This window comes from Diadema setosum, chromosome 1 (assembly GCF_964275005.1).
Source record: "Diadema setosum chromosome 1, eeDiaSeto1, whole genome shotgun sequence".
Taxonomy (NCBI): domain Eukaryota; kingdom Metazoa; phylum Echinodermata; class Echinoidea; order Diadematoida; family Diadematidae; genus Diadema; species Diadema setosum.
The window spans coordinates 3,679,844-3,699,519 of record NC_092685.1 but is presented as its reverse complement, the minus strand read 5'-3'; the positions used below and the strand labels follow the sequence as shown (position 1 = coordinate 3,699,519).

General features: G+C 39.5%; 1 protein-coding gene across 1 annotated transcript in view; it reads left to right on the top strand.

Moving 5' to 3' along the window:
* The window catches only part of LOC140246628 (ribosomal protein S6 kinase alpha-5-like), an 85,786-nt gene that overhangs the window by 30,719 nt on the left and 35,391 nt on the right, over positions 1–19,676 (top strand). Inside the window, exons 3-4 of the mRNA XM_072325973.1 lie at positions 10,062–10,280; positions 11,948–12,063. Of these exons, the coding sequence (XP_072182074.1) occupies positions 10,062–10,280; positions 11,948–12,063 (335 nt within the window). The remainder of the gene's footprint in view (positions 1–10,061; positions 10,281–11,947; positions 12,064–19,676) is intronic.

Here is a 19,676-nt window from a genome sequence, read left to right as displayed (position 1 = left end):
ACATCATTGAGTTTCTTTTTGACACAGTATGGGCCACTGAACTTGGCTTTCAGTAGTTCACCTTGTATGGGCAGCAGTACAAGAACTTTGTCACCTGGTTTGAAGGTTCGGGCTTTGGCATTTTTGTCTGCCTTTCTCTTCATAGAGTCTTGTGACACTTTCAAGTGTTCCCTAGCTACCTCACAAGCCTTTGAAAGCCTCTCACGAAACTTTGACACATAGTCAAGTAGGTGGACCTCATCATCCTCAGTCATGAATTTCTCTTTGATGAGCTTCAATGGGCCCCTAACTTCATGACCGTACACCAACTCAAATGGGCTGAAACCCGTCGACTCACTTGGGGAGTCCCTCGTGGCGAACAGCAGGAAAGGGATGCCCTTATCCCAATCCTCGGGATACTCCTCACAAAATGCCCTAATCATTGTCTTTAGGGTCTGGTGGTAGCGCTCCAATGCACCTTGGGATTGGGGATGATAAGCTGACGACTTCAGCTGCTTCACACCCAGACGATACATCACCTCTTGAAATATGCCTGACATGAAATTTGACCCTTGGTCAGACTGCACTTCCTTGGGCAACCCATACCTAGTGAAAAACTGCACTAGAGCATCTACCACAGTCTTAGCAGTGATATTTCTCAATGGGATAGCCTCTGGAAACCGTGTAGACATATCCATGATTGTCAAGAGGTACTTATGACCCGACCTAGTCCTAGGCAAAGGTCCAACACAGTCAACTAGAACCCGACTGAATGGTTCTTCAAACGCACGTATCGGAATCAATGGCGCCGGCTTCACTGAATGCTGTGGTTTACCAGCCACCTGACATGTGTGACAAGTCTTGCAAAACTCAGCCACATCCACATTCAACCCTGGCCAATAGAAATGCCTCATGATCCGATCCTTTGTCTTTCTGACGCCTAAATGGCCGCCAACAGGTAACTCGTGAGCAATCCTCAAGATCTCACCGCGGTAACAGGGAGGTACAACAACTTGACGGACCACCGTCCAATCCTCATCAGCTGGCCTATGGGGAGGTCTCCACTTCCTCATCAAAATGCCATCTTTGACATAATAGCACTCAGGGACCTTTTCAGCCTCAGCCTCAGAACACGCCGTCTGAGACAAGCCTTTCAACTCAGAGTCTGCCTGCTGTGCTTCAACCAAGGAAGACTTGCTAAACAGCCCATCACTGTTAGCCTCGGAGCCTAATACAGCAACCCCATCATCCCGCAGGATGACTACTGGTTTACCTGCCTCACCAGAAGTACATGGGGTCACCTCACCATCAAACAAAAAGCTACGATAGCTCTCATCCACCTGCTTCATCCTATCTTTGAATTTGGGAGACTGACTTTCAATGGCCTGTGTTTCACTGAACGGGACACTATTTTCGGGTAGGACACTCTTTGACATGACAAATCCCATGTCCTTCTTTGTTTTGTTTTGCAACTTCCAACACTGTGACTTTACATACCCTGTCTTGTTACAGTGAAAACATTTGATGACATTTGCACTTGTACTGGACCCTTTGTCAGATTGAGGCTTTGGTGCCGATGAAGTTGCAGAACTCGTGCCTTTTTCAGAACCAGCATTCTTTGGATTGCTCGACTGATTTTTGTCTCTCTTATTTCCAGAGAAATTCCTGAAAGGTGGTCTGATGTCATTTCTGTGGGTCAGCTCATACTCATCAGCCATCAAGGCTGCTTTATGCAAACTTGTCACTTTGTGATCATCCCAATGCGACCTCACACTGAAAGCAACACTCTTTTTGAATTCTTCCAAAAGAACAACCTCACGTAGGTTATCAAAATCCTGATCCACTTTCAGGGATCTGTACCACCTATCGAACATCATTTCTTTTTCACGAGCAAACTCAACATGTGTCTGGCCTGGTTTGCGGTACGAATTTCTGAACTTATGTCTGTATGCTTCTGGCACCAACTCATAAGCATTCAACACTGCCTTCTTGACTGTAGCATAGTCACGTGATTGCTCTTCAGAGAGAGATGAGTACACATCGGCTGCTTTGCCGACAAACACACTTTGAAGGAGCATGGGCCAAAATTCCTGTGGCCATTTCAAACTGTTAGCCACCTTCTCAAATGACACAAAGTATGCATCAACTCTGTTTTCCTCAAACTTTGGCACCAATCGAATGTTCTTGGCCAAATCAAATTCAGAGGGAGCCCTTTCACGATTTCCAACAGTCTGTGCATGAGTCAATTCCATCTCACGCAATTTCACTTGTTGCTCCACTTCAAATTTTTGCTGTTCCATTTCAAGTTTCTTCATTTCAATTTCTCTTTCCACTTCTCTAGCCCTTTCCCTTTCCTTCATTTCCATTTCTAATCTCATCTTCTCTTTCTCCATTTCCATTTCCATTTGCAATTTAGCAAGCTCAAGCCGTGTTTGATCAGACATTTGAGCTTGATCTGGAGTATGAATTTCTTCTTTGAGCTCCATGTGACCAGCTACTAAGTCAAGAATCTCTGCCTTTCTTACACCTTGTGGAACATCTACATTCAAATGCTGTGCAATAGCAGTCAAATCACATTTGCGTAACCTTTGCAAATCTTTGAGGGACAAATCTGTCCTCTGAACAAATGCCTGAACATCCATTGTACTGATTGACATTGTCACATGTATTACACACAATGTACAATTGAACAATCAACTCACTGGTATGTTGTCTGTACCAATATTCTGGATTCCGGAACGTTCCAAATTCTAAGTTTTGGCTTTAAATTCACTTCTCGGACACAAGCCCCCAATTTTGTTACGACCAAAATCACTCTGAGAATGATCGCACAAAAGAAACAATCAACTGATGTTCAGGCGGTTTATTAACAGTGATATTGTGGGTACCGACTCGTAATCAGTTTTTACATCAGTACAATAATGATCAATAGAAACAATTATAAATCGGTAGTGAAATCACTTACAGCCAAATTTGAAAGCAAGTAATCCTTTGACAGTGTCCAGATACGATGTTCGATGCACCGATGAATGATCCTTGACGCACCGATGAATGGTTCCTCCGACGTAACTCCAAAGGCACTGGTTGCAATAATCCACTTTATAAATCCAGGGTAAAGCCCACGATAAACAAGGTGTATGTCCACGGCGAAACGTGCAAAATCCAAACGTTATGACGACCACGTCCAGTTGATGCGTTGAATGATGATTCACTTTATAATGTCCAGCAAGGAATCCAGCCCGTCACAGCTTTGCCGTAATAATGTCTGTTGACACTAAAATATGGAGTCTCTCTCCAATGTAGGCAAATTAATTCTCTGCAGGCAAAATGTCTCCCAGGCCTTATCTCCACAAACACAGTTTGTATAGCAGGTCAGCAGGTAACACAGGACTGACTATAACAAGTGGCTTCAGAGCCAGAAGTGACGTAATGCAGCTGTCATTTGTATGACGCACCTCTTGACCCCCGGGATAGGTGCGTCAAAGTACCAATGTGCGTCATACCTTTTAGGTACCATGACGTACCCTCCGTCACAAAAAGTGACCCACCTCTATGAGACATTGACGCATTAACCAGTCAAAATGGTGACGCACCTCTTCGTGAAAATGACTGAATCTTGACGCACATGTTATTCACAGTACGTGCCAGACTGGAATGCTGCAGAGCTCTGTGTGCGCTCACGCAATTCGCTGCCTGCGAACTGTGTACACCGAACGGAACTTCGCCCGCGTGAATCCCTGTCGCCTACGGACCCTGGATGTTTACTTCGATCGCCGTGGTACTGTATCCCCATGTTGTGGGCGGCTGGGGAACGTTAGTATAGCTTAGCTGCACACTGTAGCCAGCTGCCACTACACTCGACCAGTACCCTGTTTCGATTCGAATCGAGGTAGAAGCGTTCCGTTGTGCAATGTCTGCTTCTTTTTCTCTTCTTCTTCATCCGCTTGTCCCTTGCCTCCCAAGTATGAAATGATTTTTAGAGTGTTGTGTGTGTTTTTTGTAACGTTATTGCATCATTTTTCTGCAAGGAAGAGGTGAGTTTCTGTTCGTGTATTGATGTGCACTGCAGTATGTGCAGGTGAAAAGCGTTCGAACTGTCTTTCCCGAGTATCGTGGAAGCTTCGAAGCTCGATGTATTTCTCGGCCTATCAAAGGAGATCTCATACAACAGAATACTTATAACAAACTATTTTCCGGTCAAAATGAATTGATTTCCTTTGTTTTGTATCGTTTATTGACTTGATCCTAAGGATCTTGTCGCAATACCGAGTTTCCAATGTGTATTTATTTTCACCTTATTTTCGCGTAGCTTTCGGTGCTGTAAACTGTTGCTAGGGCCTAAGCCTACTACTAATCTTACCGTTCTCCACTGTCGTTTCTCACACATCGTTTGGTACGATTTCTTCCATTTTATATCACTTTATCCGTTCCCTTTATACTTTGAAGTATTTGACGTAATTCTTTCAAGTGTCTCGCACTGCTATTTTCGTAACGGCGATTTCTCCGCTTTGCTGCAATACTTTTTCGAATCGAAGCGACGAAGTTTGATACCAGCCGCTGTAGTGTGCCGTGTGTTGTCTTTTCTAAATATTTGTGTTGTTGGGAGGTGTTGATACTTTGTATTTGTTATTTATTTTTCTTAATGTTCATAGGAAAAGGCTAAAATGGTCTGAGTGATGTCTGATGGTGATGATGATAACTATGCTGGTGTAAAAAGACGGCTTACTGTGAATGCTGAGCGTACGTGCCGTTCGTTCCATTTTACTTTCCCTCTTATTCTTCTTTCCCCCTTACTCTTCTTTTCCTTTCCAAGAATGATAAAAAAAAAGAAATTACATACACCTCACAACAAAATAGAACCACGTGCTACCAACCTTCGTAAAGTTAAATCTAAATATTCAATATCAGCAAAGAATAAGGGGAAAGCACGAATGACAATAAATTAGAGCGAAGAGATTGTTTTACATGCAGTCTCTTCGGCTCGAAGAAACTTGACACCCCACCCCTCTCCCCTTGTGGAAATTTCCACAAAAGCATGTGCCACACCCAGGTGCGTTGCCAGACGGAAGAATGCGCGCACTGGAATAAACAGCGTGTAAATATCATGGAAATATCGATCGAAGAACCAGCTCATTAGTTGAATTAAAGGAATCATTGCAAAGATATCGTGATTCTATAGCCTTTCTTTTGGCGCATAGTAGGAAACATCAAACAGTCGAATATAATGTACTTGATCGAATATCTTATGTTCCCTGAACAATAAAAAAAAAGATCGATTAATCAGTCAATTAAAAATGCAACTGAGCCAGAAATACTTAAAAGGACTGGTCTCGTATGCCCAGAGAAATTCACTACGAGTAGGTTCAATGAGATGCAGTCATCACCTGGTTAGACAACAAAATCATGACAATTAATTTCAGTTCACGCTCATGAACTGCTTATTACTTATCAAAGTTTTGGCTATCAACATTCGTTCGTAGGTGTTTTTTGTTTGTTTTGTATGTTTTTCCTCGTGAAAGACGTAATGATTTCTTCGTATCGAACGTAGACTGCATGTTTACCGTTTATCCAAACAGTAGGCGCCTAGGCGTACTTTCTGAATATATTCAGAAATTTCTATCAACATTTTAAATATATTACAAGACTCCCAAATACCAGTTGAAAAAAAATAAGAAATCGAATTTTTTAGATATGAACAACAACAACAACAACAAAAAAAAAATGCGTAGGAAAAAACCACTTCAACCTCGAATGACTTCGAATTTCTCTAAACCGTTCCCTAGTTCATGGACATCCCATAGAAACGCGTGTTTTGATATACAGCTGTACACGTTGCTATAAACTACGGCCTGGCCACAGTAATTTTTTTCCGTAACCTCCCCTTCCCCGATTCGAAAACAGCTTGATTGAAGCCCCTGCCTATTTAAACACGAACCTTATTAAACCCAAGTTAGGTACATGGTTTTATATGGCTAGTGTTTAAATAGAATTTACTATTTTAAGTTAATGCAGGTTTTAATAGACTCTCAGTAATGTTAGTTCCATAATCGTTTGTATGTGTTTTGGGGCCTGGCCTCTGCCATGCCTCGCCTTCTGTATACGTATGTACGCGTGTACTGTATGTATACACATGTACCACATGGTCGACATCACGCACGTGGTTTTGCTGCAGGTTCCACGGTCGACGGTCGATGCTACGCTACAGTGAATGCGATTGAAGGATAGCGAGCTTCGCGATGCCGCGGGCTGTATGTGATGATTTTAATCACAAATCGTGTTTGGTAGTGTGGTTTTGGAGCAAATTTGTACTCAAACTTTCTGAAAAGACCTTTAGTCTGACATCAGATAGAAAAAGAAGACATACGAGAATGAAGTGAGTATCAGTATGTTATAATAAAACTGATTGAAAATTGTGTCATTTTCGCGTTTCCAGGAGCCGGTGAATTCGGCCGACTCGCGATCGCGAGTTTGTTTTATTCTGTTACGGAGGGATACCATGCCCCATGCAAGAAGCCTCGCAAAATTACATGACGGTCCCATTAACGAACCTTTTGACACACTCTGGTTAAATGACCGACTATGACGCACATAATGGGTCAGTATTGTGACGGACATTTTGCTCCCGTGACGGCACCACGCGTCATCAAATTGGTGGTACTTGACGCGACCATGACGCACATTTCCCGGGGGTCAAGAGGTGCGTCATACAAATGACAGCTGCATAACTCTCAGAGCAGAGGTGTTGGGTACTCTGCCTACCTCAGAATTTCTCCTGCTTATATACTATCCATTCACCCCTTTCTAGTACATTCTGTAATTTTCTCCAACCTGGGGCCACATACCTGAACATACTAGCAAGTCCAAATTCCAGGAATCCTGGATGACTCACTGCCTAATATGTGCATAACATCATTGCCAAAATTAACTACCAATCACATTGGGTTACAAGGGCAGTGCCTCACTCAGCCAGCACTTCCTAGAATTTTCTGGAATGGGTTAAATCATTCTAGATTGAGTGAGCTATAATGTATTTCCTGTCACATGCATACATGTACTGTAGCGACATTGTATACCATGTAGAAAATTCTCCACTGATCTGGTCAGCCTGTATGTACTATATCTATATCATATAGAATGTTCTCCATTAATCTGGTCACCCTGTGTACAAACACATTAAACAACCATGCATACAGCCTTAATACATGTACATAACTACTTGTGTGTACATTTGTGACACACTGAAAATCTGATGTTAACTGGAATTTCTTTTGAGGAACAATTAGTGCATTCTGAGTTCTAATACTTCTAATATCTTCCATATTTCTTATTCGATTTTTTCATTTTTGTATCATTCTGTTTGGAATATTTTTCTCTTTCTTTTGAAGTTTTTTATTTTTGGGGTGGATTTCTTCTTTAAAACCTAAATTTTAGTGGCCCGAAATAAGAGCAAATAACAATCCATTTCAAAACTTGGTTGCCAGATCGGGCTACTGTACAAAAGACAGCAGTTTTTGAAATTTGGTGGCCTGACAGCAGTTTTTAGTATCCTCAGGCCACTGGGCCACTACTGATGGTCAGCCCTGCATTGTGTAACAATTGATAATGATGAAAAACCAGTGGAAAATCACACAATTATCGGCCATTTTCTAGCTCATGAGTGACAAGTTTACGGGTGGAGGCAAAGAGCCAGAGAAGTTTCCATCTACTGGAAGAAAATATTGAGCAATGCTCTGGTTTGGCATTCTGCTTTGACATGATCAAACTGTACGATGCTCAAACAGTACAGACAGAAAGATGACTGCACATGTTGGGTAGTATATTGTTCAGCTTCTCCCCATACTGAAACTTGTGAAAAAGTGCAAAACATTGCAAATACTTGAAATAAGATAAAAAAAGATCACTTCCAAATTGAATTGTATGCTTCCAGTTAATAGATGACTACCATACATTGCAACTAAAATCTTAAGAAATAAATCATGTTTTAATAAAGATGAAGACGATGTCTGCGCTATTTTTTCCCCCCCAGTAAGTGATCAATGATTTTCTGCCAAGAATAAACAACAGACAAATGTTATCATTTTGTAAGAGTGATGTTTACATGTTATGCATTATCAACCTCATTTTTCTGTTTGGAAGGATGTGGTAGTGCTGTTTGGACAAAGTCTGATTCTTGCAGACCTGTACAACATAAATGACTAAGAACGTCAATAAATGTGTTTTTCTTTGAAAAACAAAATGTGTGTTTAGATGTGTTGTTATCTTTAGGTTGGGCTCATGTGAGTGCCATATCTGCCTGGCTAGATAGATGCAAACACAAACTTACTTATTAAAACATAAGCAAATAGCATTTATACATTATTTCTTGCCATGTATGCAGTTTGGTTGTAGCATGTAGTGTGCAGATATCCATTTCTTTAATGTGATGTGACTTCATCAAAATTACACTTTAAAAAGACAAACAAAAAGGACATTATTTTGCCATTGAAATGCAGATAATCTATTACTCATTAGAAAATAAAGTGATCACACAGTGTATGTCATTTAAATATTAAAATACTTAAGAAATTACTTGTACCATATGATTCAGTTGTATAGGCTGCAGTCATAATGGTGCACTGGAGGGAGTGCATTTTAGCATTGTTCTCTCCATGTTTTGTGTAGTTGTGCAAGGTTTGCGGTTGCTTTGATATGTTATGAAGTTTGCTATGAAGTCTGGTGTTGTTGTCTTAAGGTGTCAATAGCACTTGACCCTTTATAAAGGGTGTGAATTTCTTTCCCAATATCAAAGTGCTCGTAGACAAGACTGCATTCCACTAGTGATATAAAATTATGATTAGAGACATTTCTGCACTTTGACATCTTGGTTGTACTCTGTGTAAGTTTATTGAGGTTGTGGAATATGAGACAGGAAATCAACATTGACTGAACTAGATAATGATTACATATGGACATGAAAATGGCATCTATATTGAAGTAAAAATGCTGGTTAATCTCTTTCTCTTTGTGTTTGAAATAAACTTTCATTCAATGTACTCTGATTTTAATTTAATGTACTGACGAAACATTCCCTTTTTAATGTGAACACAAGAAGCTATTCAAAGGGCAGTTATTTAGATTTACAAAGTATTCTGTGTTTGAAGAACTATCTCTAATTTGTTGGTTTTTCATATTGGATTTAATGTAGTCTTAACTGTGATCTATAAATCATAACAAGTTTGTTTCATTTGTATGTTATTTTTCTTAAAGGGGAAATCCAGTCCAAATATAAGTTAGTCTGATAAGAAAGAGTAAAATATTATGAGTGCAACAGTAAAATTTTGATCGAAATCAGGTAAAAAATAAGGAAGTTATGACATTTTGAATTTTCGCTAATTTTGGGGGAAACAGTTCTTGAACGGTCAATATGAATATGGAAAATGACAAAGTGAGGATGTCTTCCCCTCATAACTTGTCATTATAGTTTGTACATAAAATTTTGAAATTTCCAGTTTTTCTTTCAAACGCAGTTATGCCAAATCCTCATATATCTAACTGATCATTATGTTGAAGTTATTCACCCAGGAATAACATCATGTTTCAGACTTCAATGACAGACACATTGAATTTTTGTCATTTTTTGTATACGATCAATGGAAAATTGTGAGGTTATGCAGGCTAACTTTTATTTTTGGTGGCCCAAAGGCAAACATCCGACTTTTTTTGGTGGCCCGATCAGGCCACGAACTTCTTCATTTCTGAAATTTTTGGTGGCCCAACGTGCATTTTTGGTGGCCCCGGGTCACAGGGCCACCGTTAGTGTTGAGCCCTGGGTTATGACATGGTCAGTTCACTCATTCACATATTCATAATCCACTGTACAAGAACTGCTTTGCAGAAAGTAGCAAAGCTTAAAAATTTCATTACTTCCTTATTTTTCATCCCATTTCAGTCAAATGTTTAACATTGAACTCCTTAGATTTTACTCTTTTTTATCAGACTAACTTATTTTTGGATTTGATTTCCTCTTTAAGTTATGGTGTACAGTTTAGTCATATCAATACAATGCTAACAGAGGTGTGCCTTCTCTCCTTGTGTCTGTGCAGCATATGGCAAGGTGTTCCTGGTGAGGAAGGTGGGCAGTCACAACAATGGCAAGCTCTTTGCCATGAAGGTGCTCAAGAAGGCTACCATCGTCCAGAAGGCCAAGACGGCCGAGCACACCATGACTGAGAGGCAGGTCCTGGAGGCTGTCCGTAGCTGCCCCTTCCTCGTCACGCTGCACTACGCCTTCCAGACCGACTCCAAGCTCAATCTCATTCTAGGTAAGGTGGCCAGGGGAGTAGCAGTCAAAATCTATCAACATTTCATTTGGTATTGGGAAAGGGGGGGGGGGTGGGAAGCCTGTGATTATCAATTCTTCATTTCTCAAGATGTTCTGACTGTTTCTGTGCATATCATATGCATATGTGTGTGTACAGGTGTGTACCAAGACGTACATGTATCTTGAATATAGACTGTTCCATCAGTGATCACGCTCCCTGGCCCCAACCATGGAAACATATTGATTGAGGACACTCTTATTAGTGTGATTTATGCAGCAGGCTGGGGATCTATGTTCAAACTGTCGCTGGAATGGGTTCATGATCACATGGATGCCATAAGTAATTACACAGTGTTTTATGCACATGTTTACAAATGTAGGTTTAAGTGCATAAACCGACTGGCCTTGGGTTACCTACTGGCTGTAGAAAACCTGTACATTTGGCCATGTGTGCAGATGTGTGTGTACATGTATTTGTATACATGTGTGAACACTTGAATGTACTTGCGTGTATGTCAACATTTCTTTATTAATAAACAGAGAGAGTGCTAGCAGAAGTGTATACTGTAAAATCAGAAATTTTTGCTTGGATTTTAATTTCACAAATTTTGTTAGAACCGATATTCGCAAAATTAAGATGCATGCTAAAGTTCTTGTCCACACTATTGATTGCTATTGGTCATTTGCGAAAATTTCACCCGCAAAAAAGGCCATCAGCTCCAGTTCACAAAATTTTCATGCTGCAAAAATTTCTGGGTTTACAGTTGGTGGAATCTGTGTTAAGTTAGCATTCCTTCCATATGGAAATATGTTGGAGGATCAGCATCCTTTTATTCCTCTATGGTTGAACATACAATGTATTCAGAAATACCAAGTTCATTGTCAGTCTGTAGAGCTCTTCCACCTACATCAAGTTTTACTGTCAATCATATGTCTGCAAATGATGAACAGATAAGGTGACAGGTGGGCACAGCTAAAGTTCTTGATAGTCGCTTCAAGCATTCTTAGTTGAAACTTTAATAGTGAACATATTTCAGTTGGTTCTGAGGCTTTAACATTGACATTATGTTTATAATTTAATTGTGATGTGATTCTCTCATCAAGATTGACACAAACTTCCTCTACAGGACAGTATCAAATCAATCAGTAATCCTGCCATCAGTGAAATCTTCCGACCTCTGCCCATCATACCTTAGTAGTAAAAGGCTGCACTCACTCAGGTATTCTGTGATAACACTGTCTAATAAAATTTTGCATCTCAGCTATATGATGCTGTTCCTGAAATACATACAAGTGTATACTGCATGACGAAGTTATCTGACCACTAAATACAATGTCCTTTACTTTGAAATATGTGGGTGCACACCTGGGAGCTGTTGCATAAAATGTTTTACCTTAGCAAGACTCTGGTAAGAACTGGAAACTAAGGATAGTATGATTTACCATTGACTTTAATACAGGAGAAACTCTGTTAAAAATCAACCTGAGTTTTCAGGCAAAAAATTTTATGCAACATGCCCCTGGTTGTTTGTGTGTGCATATCATATTATCAAATTGGCTTAAAAAAAAAAGCAACAAATATTAAAAAGACAAGCCATACCATGCTAATCTCATAACTCCTTTTGGTGATGGCAAAATAAGAGTTGTTTTACTCTCTCTTGCCTGCAGATTATGTCAGTGGCGGTGAGCTGTTCACTCATCTGTACCAGAGGGAGCACTTTAGGGAGAGTGAGGTCAAGATCTACATAGCAGAAATTGTCATTGCACTGGACTGCCTGCACCAGGTAAGGAAGAAAATGGAATGCACTGTGTTACTGTGGCAGCAGTAAACAGAATGTGCTTGTGCAAACTTCCTGTTTGTCTTTACAAACTCTGGATGCATTTCACCTCGCAGCTCATGAGTGGCAGTTTCCGCTCTTGTTACTTTGTTGAAGAAGTTTCCCAGACATGAGTTATCCCATGCATATTCAGTATTATCCAGGGTGCATTTAATCAAGTGTTGTGTTTGTGATTTTCACTGACAAATTTGTATTCAGCCAATCAGATGCAAGGATTTCAGTAGCTTAAAACAGTTGAAACTTGTCAGTTGTGACTGTTAAGTTGTGACTGTCAAGTTGCATGAAGTGCTGCCCTGAACTCCATTTTGAATAGTGTGTACACATTTCTGAAGCTTGCCATTTCCTGTAATCTGCCTTTACCTCTCTGTCAAGCCCTGTCATTGACTGTAACTTTCACAGCTGAAGTAGTCATTTAATTATATTCAGTATTGTTTATGTTTTATGGTTATTACACTTGCAGTGCTGGGGGTGTTTCACAAAGAATTTTTAAGTCAACCTCAAAAAATAAGATCAACTTAAAATTATGATATGCAGCATTATGTCTTCATTAATGTTTTATCTTGCAAATGAAAAGAAAGATTTTGGAGACTTATACATGTACCGTAAGTACACAAAATAGAATAAGAGACAAAGGAATTTTTTTTTTTAAATATTGGAAACAATTTGAAGTGGATTCTAAAAACCAATAACATACCATGATTTTTAAGTTAAATTCTTTGTGAAACACCCCCTGAAGTGCAATGCACAGGTACAAGATTAAATGTAACAGAACAGATTGGATACGTTGTTTCCATCATGCTTCTCCACTGGAGAAGACCAGTGACACTGGGTCTTTGTGCAGTCCATTCTTACATCATTAAAACCTCTCATTGCTGAGATATCATCGAGACTTCTGTCCTAGAGTTAGTCTCATCTGGCTTTGGATTAGCCAGATGAATGCATACCATTCCTTGTCAGCTTTCATCTATCACCTTACTATTAAACACTTCCCTAAATGCCCCATTCTTTGTTCATTACCTCCGCCAAAGATGTTATGTTTGTGCTGGTGTTGGTTTGTCTGTCTGTCTGTCTGTCTGTTTGAAAAAAAAAAAAGTTGCAAACAGATTTGGATGAAGCTTACAGGAAAAAGCTGATAATGACACTGGGAACAGATGATTCAATTTTGGTAGTGATCCGGATTGCTGTCTGGATCCAGGAAGTTTTTTGAAGGATTATTGTTGGTGAATAGTGCCAACAAACAAGGGAGCTGTGTGTTTTTGAGGCATGCATACACGTACTGAGCGTGTACTTGAGGCACAGCATGCAGGAAGCCGATGAGTTTGACTCTAATACTAATACACTGGCCCCTAGTTATCATTGGGAAATTGGGCGATTTATAGCATGTGTGTAGGGTGCAAATGAGCTGCTTCGGAGGGTCTGTGCTATCTGAGTGCTTTTTTAGCCAGAATTGTGAATTTCTTGAAGATAAGAAGTAATCAAGCTCAATACAATCAGTAAAATCCAAGCATTAAAATCAGCAAAAGTGTGACCAAAAGCAAAGAGGTGTCAAAAGATATATATACATTTTTTTTTCTTTTTTTTTTTGTGAAAGAAAGATCAGTGGCACCTAGAACATGTTTAGCAATAGATAGGAAGACAGTTGAAATGCTTTAATGCCAGCAAGGAGTTGTGTGTGATAACTCCTCGATGCCAGTAAATCAGCTAACATGGTGTCCAGTGAGCTCTTCAAAATTGGTATCTGTGTCATTGCCTCCATTAGTATCACACTGTTCACATAATGCCCCTTGCTGGCTTTATGCATCTAAAATAACTTTTTCCAGAGTTATATTCTCAATTGGGACAGTTTAATAACATGGCCTCCTATAGCGACCTCAAACTAACCATCATAGTCTTGTCACCAGGCTTTTCTGGAAATACTTAATAGCCCACCTCTGTTTCACTGAGATGCAGATGAGATGATTTTATGGCTGTTGGAGTCTATAGGGCAAAGGTCATTCGTCTTTGATGAGGTCTTGTTTTTACCGTATGTTGAGAATAAAGTCAGGCATTTCTTAAATCTTCACTGTCCATAGAAAGATCAGTGAATTCATTAGATCACAGTACAGGTTCAGAGGTATGAAGTGTGAAATTAGGTACATTTTATGAAATATTACACGTTAGGACAGAACTTGGAGGTGGGGGATAACATTAAAGGGAAAAAAAAGGAACCTGGAGAGTATTAACTCAATTGTCAATTTAATGGAATTCATTGGATCACAGGAGTAATGTGGCAGAGGAATTCTCAGATACTGTGATTAATTTAGTCACTGCTGCCACTAAAGGTAAAAAGTGTGAAATTTTAGCACTGTTAGATTCCTCCTACTCCACTCTGATCTTTAGTCTGCCCTTCATGTTTCACAAAGAAAACAGGTCATTGATTAGCCGAGTTGTAATCAGGAGCTTTGGGACAGCAAGAAGTGACATTTATCCTTCCCAGTTTTCTTATTCAGCGTGGGAAGGGAACTTTAATGGAATTAACATAGGCTCTGTACACAGTTTTTTTTTTCCCCTTTCTGAGTCAATTATTAGTATTAAATTGACTCATATTAGGCACTAATGAAATTTACCCATTCACCTATATTTTGACCCTGATTTTATATCCTACACCAGTGTTACTGTGCTAGTCTACTTGATGACGATTCTTTCAAGGAAGCATACATTTGCTGACATATTATATTTTGTCAGTGAAATTGATACGCACTTAAGGAGTCAACCTTATCTCCAAGAAGTGGGTGCTTGTACTTCAAACTCTGCATTTACAATGTTTATGCTTTCTTTAATTGTGCTGTATGCGATTAATGGAATCAGATTACTGGTAATCTTGATTTGATTGATGGAGAATTCTTTGGAAGAGAAATTAATCTGCTCAGTTTATGCAACAATAGTGTAGTGTAGTATTCGTGCTTGTAGATTTAAAAGATGACGGTACATTATACTAACTAGTACGTTAATTGCCCTTATGACAGGGTTTAAAGACACACAATGCATTTTGTATCGTAGATTAATAATAGATCATGGCACAAGTGGAAAATGGATGCATACAGTAGCTGGCATTATTTGTATCAGTACTGTGCAGTCTTTGTACATTGTGTGTGGTGAATGGCAGAACGATGAATTAACAGGGAAAAACAACCATCCAGGAATATTTTTGCCAATGTCAAAACTGTGTACATAACATTGTGATTGCCGCTGTGCATATAATGTGAACAGTGTTATTTGCCATTTATTTGTGGTTCTGGAGGATATGACATTATTTCTTCCCCCCCCCCCCCCCAAAAAAAAAAAAAAAAGAAGAGAAAAAATAAAATAAAATAAAATTGTGGCCCATAATTGCCTGATGATAGTATTCTTAGGAATGTGGGAGTGTAATACGACTACACTACTGTTTATCTTCTGGTTATCATAAATTGGTCGTAGTGATTATTTGTGGTGAAGTTCAAGTAATGGTTGTGCCTGATCTTTAAAAATAACAGCCTTCAAAAACTCAATGTCAATGAGAACAAGCACAGTAGCACTTGCTTGGATATCAAATTACCAGATTTTTCAAGCCACCTCTTGTAGGCAGGTCATGTTAAATAACATCTGCAAGCTGTTATCATGGATTATTAATTTCTGACTGGGAACTTCAATATAAACCTTGAGAGTTTCGCATCATGCTTCTGGCATTTCACAAAAAAATCTATTCTAAAGTTAATTTATATATATACACACAATTCAAAGTAATGTAAATTTGGGGACATTCGTCAAAAATTGGAGAGACGAAATAAAGATAATTGGCATCTGGAGGAATGGAAATTTCTGGAAGTGGAATGAGCAAAATTTTGCTATGGAATTGATAAGTGCTTCATTCCCATCCTTTTATTACAATGCCTGACCATTTTACAAATGTATGAATTGTCAGTGGCATGTAGGCAAAGATCTCCATAGCAACGTCCCAGCATTGGGAGTTGAATGTGGGCAGTGCATAGTATCCCAGATGTTGTAAGCTTTGTGAATGCTACTTCCTGCCCTTGTTTGTCTGGCTGTCTGTCCAGGGGCCTTGGTATAGTGTGGGTGTGCTGGTCTGCACAATTCAGACATATGCAATGGACTCATGACGAGTTATTTGAAAAATAAACCTCAAATCGCAAGATGCTTGAGGGCAAGCATTTTTTTTTTTTTTTTGAGCTTGTGATAGCAATGTCGGTATCATAGAAATAGACATCTTTGTTTGTGTAAGTAGTGATATTCACTGCACAATGAAGATGACGTAGTTACTTTGGTACTTCTGCAAAAGCTCATGTTGAATTGTTGCTCCTATAAACATGGAATATTTGCATTGTTGAAATTTTGTGTATCGTGAAACTACTATATCTAGATTTACTTAGAGATCCATTTAACATTTGCCATTGTGATGCCAATCAGACGATTCTGACTGGCATCAGAATATTGCAGATGTTAAATGGATAGGTATGTAAAGCTCACTCGTAGATAAAATGTTCGATACCGAACGTACATACCTGATGCCAAAATAAACTTTATAACAATTTATATTTTCCTTATATTGCACTTTATTCACATACATGTATTTTCATACCTGTAGCAGTGAACTGTTCATAGCAACTCTACAAAAATTCCAGTTAATCTCACTGGATCAATTGCATAGCATTTTGAATTGTCAGCTGAAAATGTGCATGTCTTATATAGAAATCTAATTATGTGATCGGTAAACTGCAAAGTCTGTAAACAGTGAGTAAATCCCACTTACATTTTACTTTGCTGTTACTCTTGAAATAATTTATGAGGGATATAAAACTAATATCCAAGCCATTGTTTGAGGCACCAGTTAAACTATGTGCCTTTGGTATCTTCAATGGCACTATTTTCTTCGGAGCTGCATCCCTCAGAAAATAGTGCTGTTGAAGTAACCCCATGCACATGGTTTTAACCAGAACCTCTCAGGCCTGATATAAATCTTGTATACCAAGGTATAGATTGATAGCTGTTGTTTGATAAGGTATTGAAGTTCATTTCAGGACTTCATCCGTGCAATTGGCATAGCTGGGATCTTCATGTTGTTAGATTTTTAATGTGACTGACTGCAGGCTTCAGCTAGTGTCGGTGATTAGATCACTCACACCATTTTTGTCTACCAAACTGTAATCTTCTTCAGCACCCAGGTCAGTGCATTAGGACAAGCAAGCCTTAAATGATGAATCTTAATGTCATAAGTAATAGGGAGTCCTGTCTTTTACATGTGCTGAAGAAACAATGTATTTTAGCTCCTGCTTCATGTTGTATATCTGGAAATCAACTTCTATACAGATCATTACTGAAGTTAACTTTGCCAGCACAAAGGATAAGAAAAACCAAGCGATGGTGGTAGTGGTTAAAAAGCAATGTTGCTTGTCCATACGTGTATGCTACAAATACTTTGCAGTGAAAGTGGTGAACACAGTCAGTAGTGGTGTAAAGCAGTCTGAATGTGGAGACTATCATGTTGGAGAATCATGCTGAACAGACCTGGGAGAGAGGTGAAACAGAAATTATTATACAAGAGAACATCATGCCTTATGCGAATCATACAGAGTAATTGTCGTAAATGCATACAAAGCATTTAATTCTCTTGTGAGCCAATGAAGGTTATTTCAGCATAAATCTTGCCAGTTGTATTTTCATTATTACCCCCCCCCCAATAATCTCAGCAAAGGGAATTGAGGGGGAAAATTTAGAAATGTGAATGTATATAATATACTATGTTGATGAAGACGCCAGAAATATCGCAAAACTAAAGAGGGATAATGAAAGCAGAAAGCAGACGTTGTGCTAGTCAGCACACAATCATTTGTAAGCGATCAAAGATTGGAAAGGGCGGTGTGAATTTAGCTATATTGATCCATCGATACAAACTTTCTTACAATTGTATGTGCCCACCTGCAGTGCAGAGCAAAGAAAACTGATGCAGAAAACATTTGCTCCTGCATCACAGACAGGCCATGGAAGATATTACTCCTAGTAGTACAGTTGACTCTACTTAACCAGGTAGAGTCAAGCTGGGCATTTCTTACCCAATTGAGCGGTGTATCCGTTTAAGCAGAGATTATGTTTCATTCATTCATGTCAGCACTACCTCACTCTTGTGTCACCCCCTGTATTGCATAGAAAGCATGGCATGTCATTACAGTTACAACTCGTCCAAAGACCTTTCCAGACCCCTCATTCTCTTGCAACTCTTTCAAGGAAAACAACATGTACAGTCCAACCTCTTATTGTCCGACCATGTCCGGACTTGAGCCCATCTGAATTATAATACGCGATTTAGCCAGATATGGGAGAAACACTAGGCCCACTTACACTTGCTTGGAAAAATCATGATTTTTCTAAAATCGCGACATTTGGGTGCAAATTGCTAAGCAACTACACCCAAACGCCCTCGAAACATCGCCAGAAAAATCCTTAGCCGGAATGCGATTTTTTGAAACATCGCGATGTTTGAAGCGAAGTTTAGCGAGTGTAAACCCAAGCTGCAGAAATATCGCGATTTTTCATCACGTGACTTTCGGTATCGGATTGCACCGGGAGTTTACGCACGCTCCTGATCCCTCTTTGCATGTAGAGAGTACGTCGGCCGCTGGCCAGAGTACAGGGTACATGCTGTACAAGTAAACAGGCGATCCTCGGCTCGTGATTCTCACCTACCTGATGAAAACTAGTAGCAAACCTGAAGTTCTCCAACCACGTGTCATCACCCCATAACGACTAACAAGATAATGTTCTCCCAGAAATGCGTTGATTTTGGGAGTGCCCATACTGCTCTTTGTATAGTACGTTGATTTTGTGGAATACAGGACCAGTACGTAACAAGTATCGGTAAGACAATGGTGAGATCTTGCTGTCGCCTGATGAAATAACAGTCCTAAAAAAGAAAACGAACTTACTTCTCACTTTCGTCATATCGGCGAAATTTCATGATCCTCCTGAATGCTACTTTCATCAACTTTCCCATACTAAAGCTGAAGTTTTACACACCTGCTACGTATGTGATCTAATATAGCAAGCTATATAGTTTTACCGTAAGTTTACACTCTCGAGAAACACAAATTTATGTGTGCATTGGACTGATAAAAAGCCCTGACTCAAAGTTCCAACCAGCTAGCTAGCTGTGAGCAAAATAGACTGCACTGCAGCGAATATGAATAGCCCGCGCTTCCACTCGTCTACCGTGTTGAAGAGAGGTAAATTACACATGCGCACTACCGACCAAAAAATTGTGATGTTTCGTGAAGCTCAAACTTCGCATGCTTTTGCGCAAGTGTAAACGGTGGAACCAAAATATCGTGATTTTAAAAATAGCGCTGTTAGCAGGTGTAAATGCGGCTGCTGTTTATGTACAGTGTGTAATCGTAGCTGCCGACCCAGTGGTAGCTAAATAGGTAGCGTACACCGCATTAGTGGTATAATCCATGCTAGCTTACTTAAGACTGTAATCCATTCTTCACAGAAATTGAAAGTTTATTGTGAAATTGATAACATGTTTATGT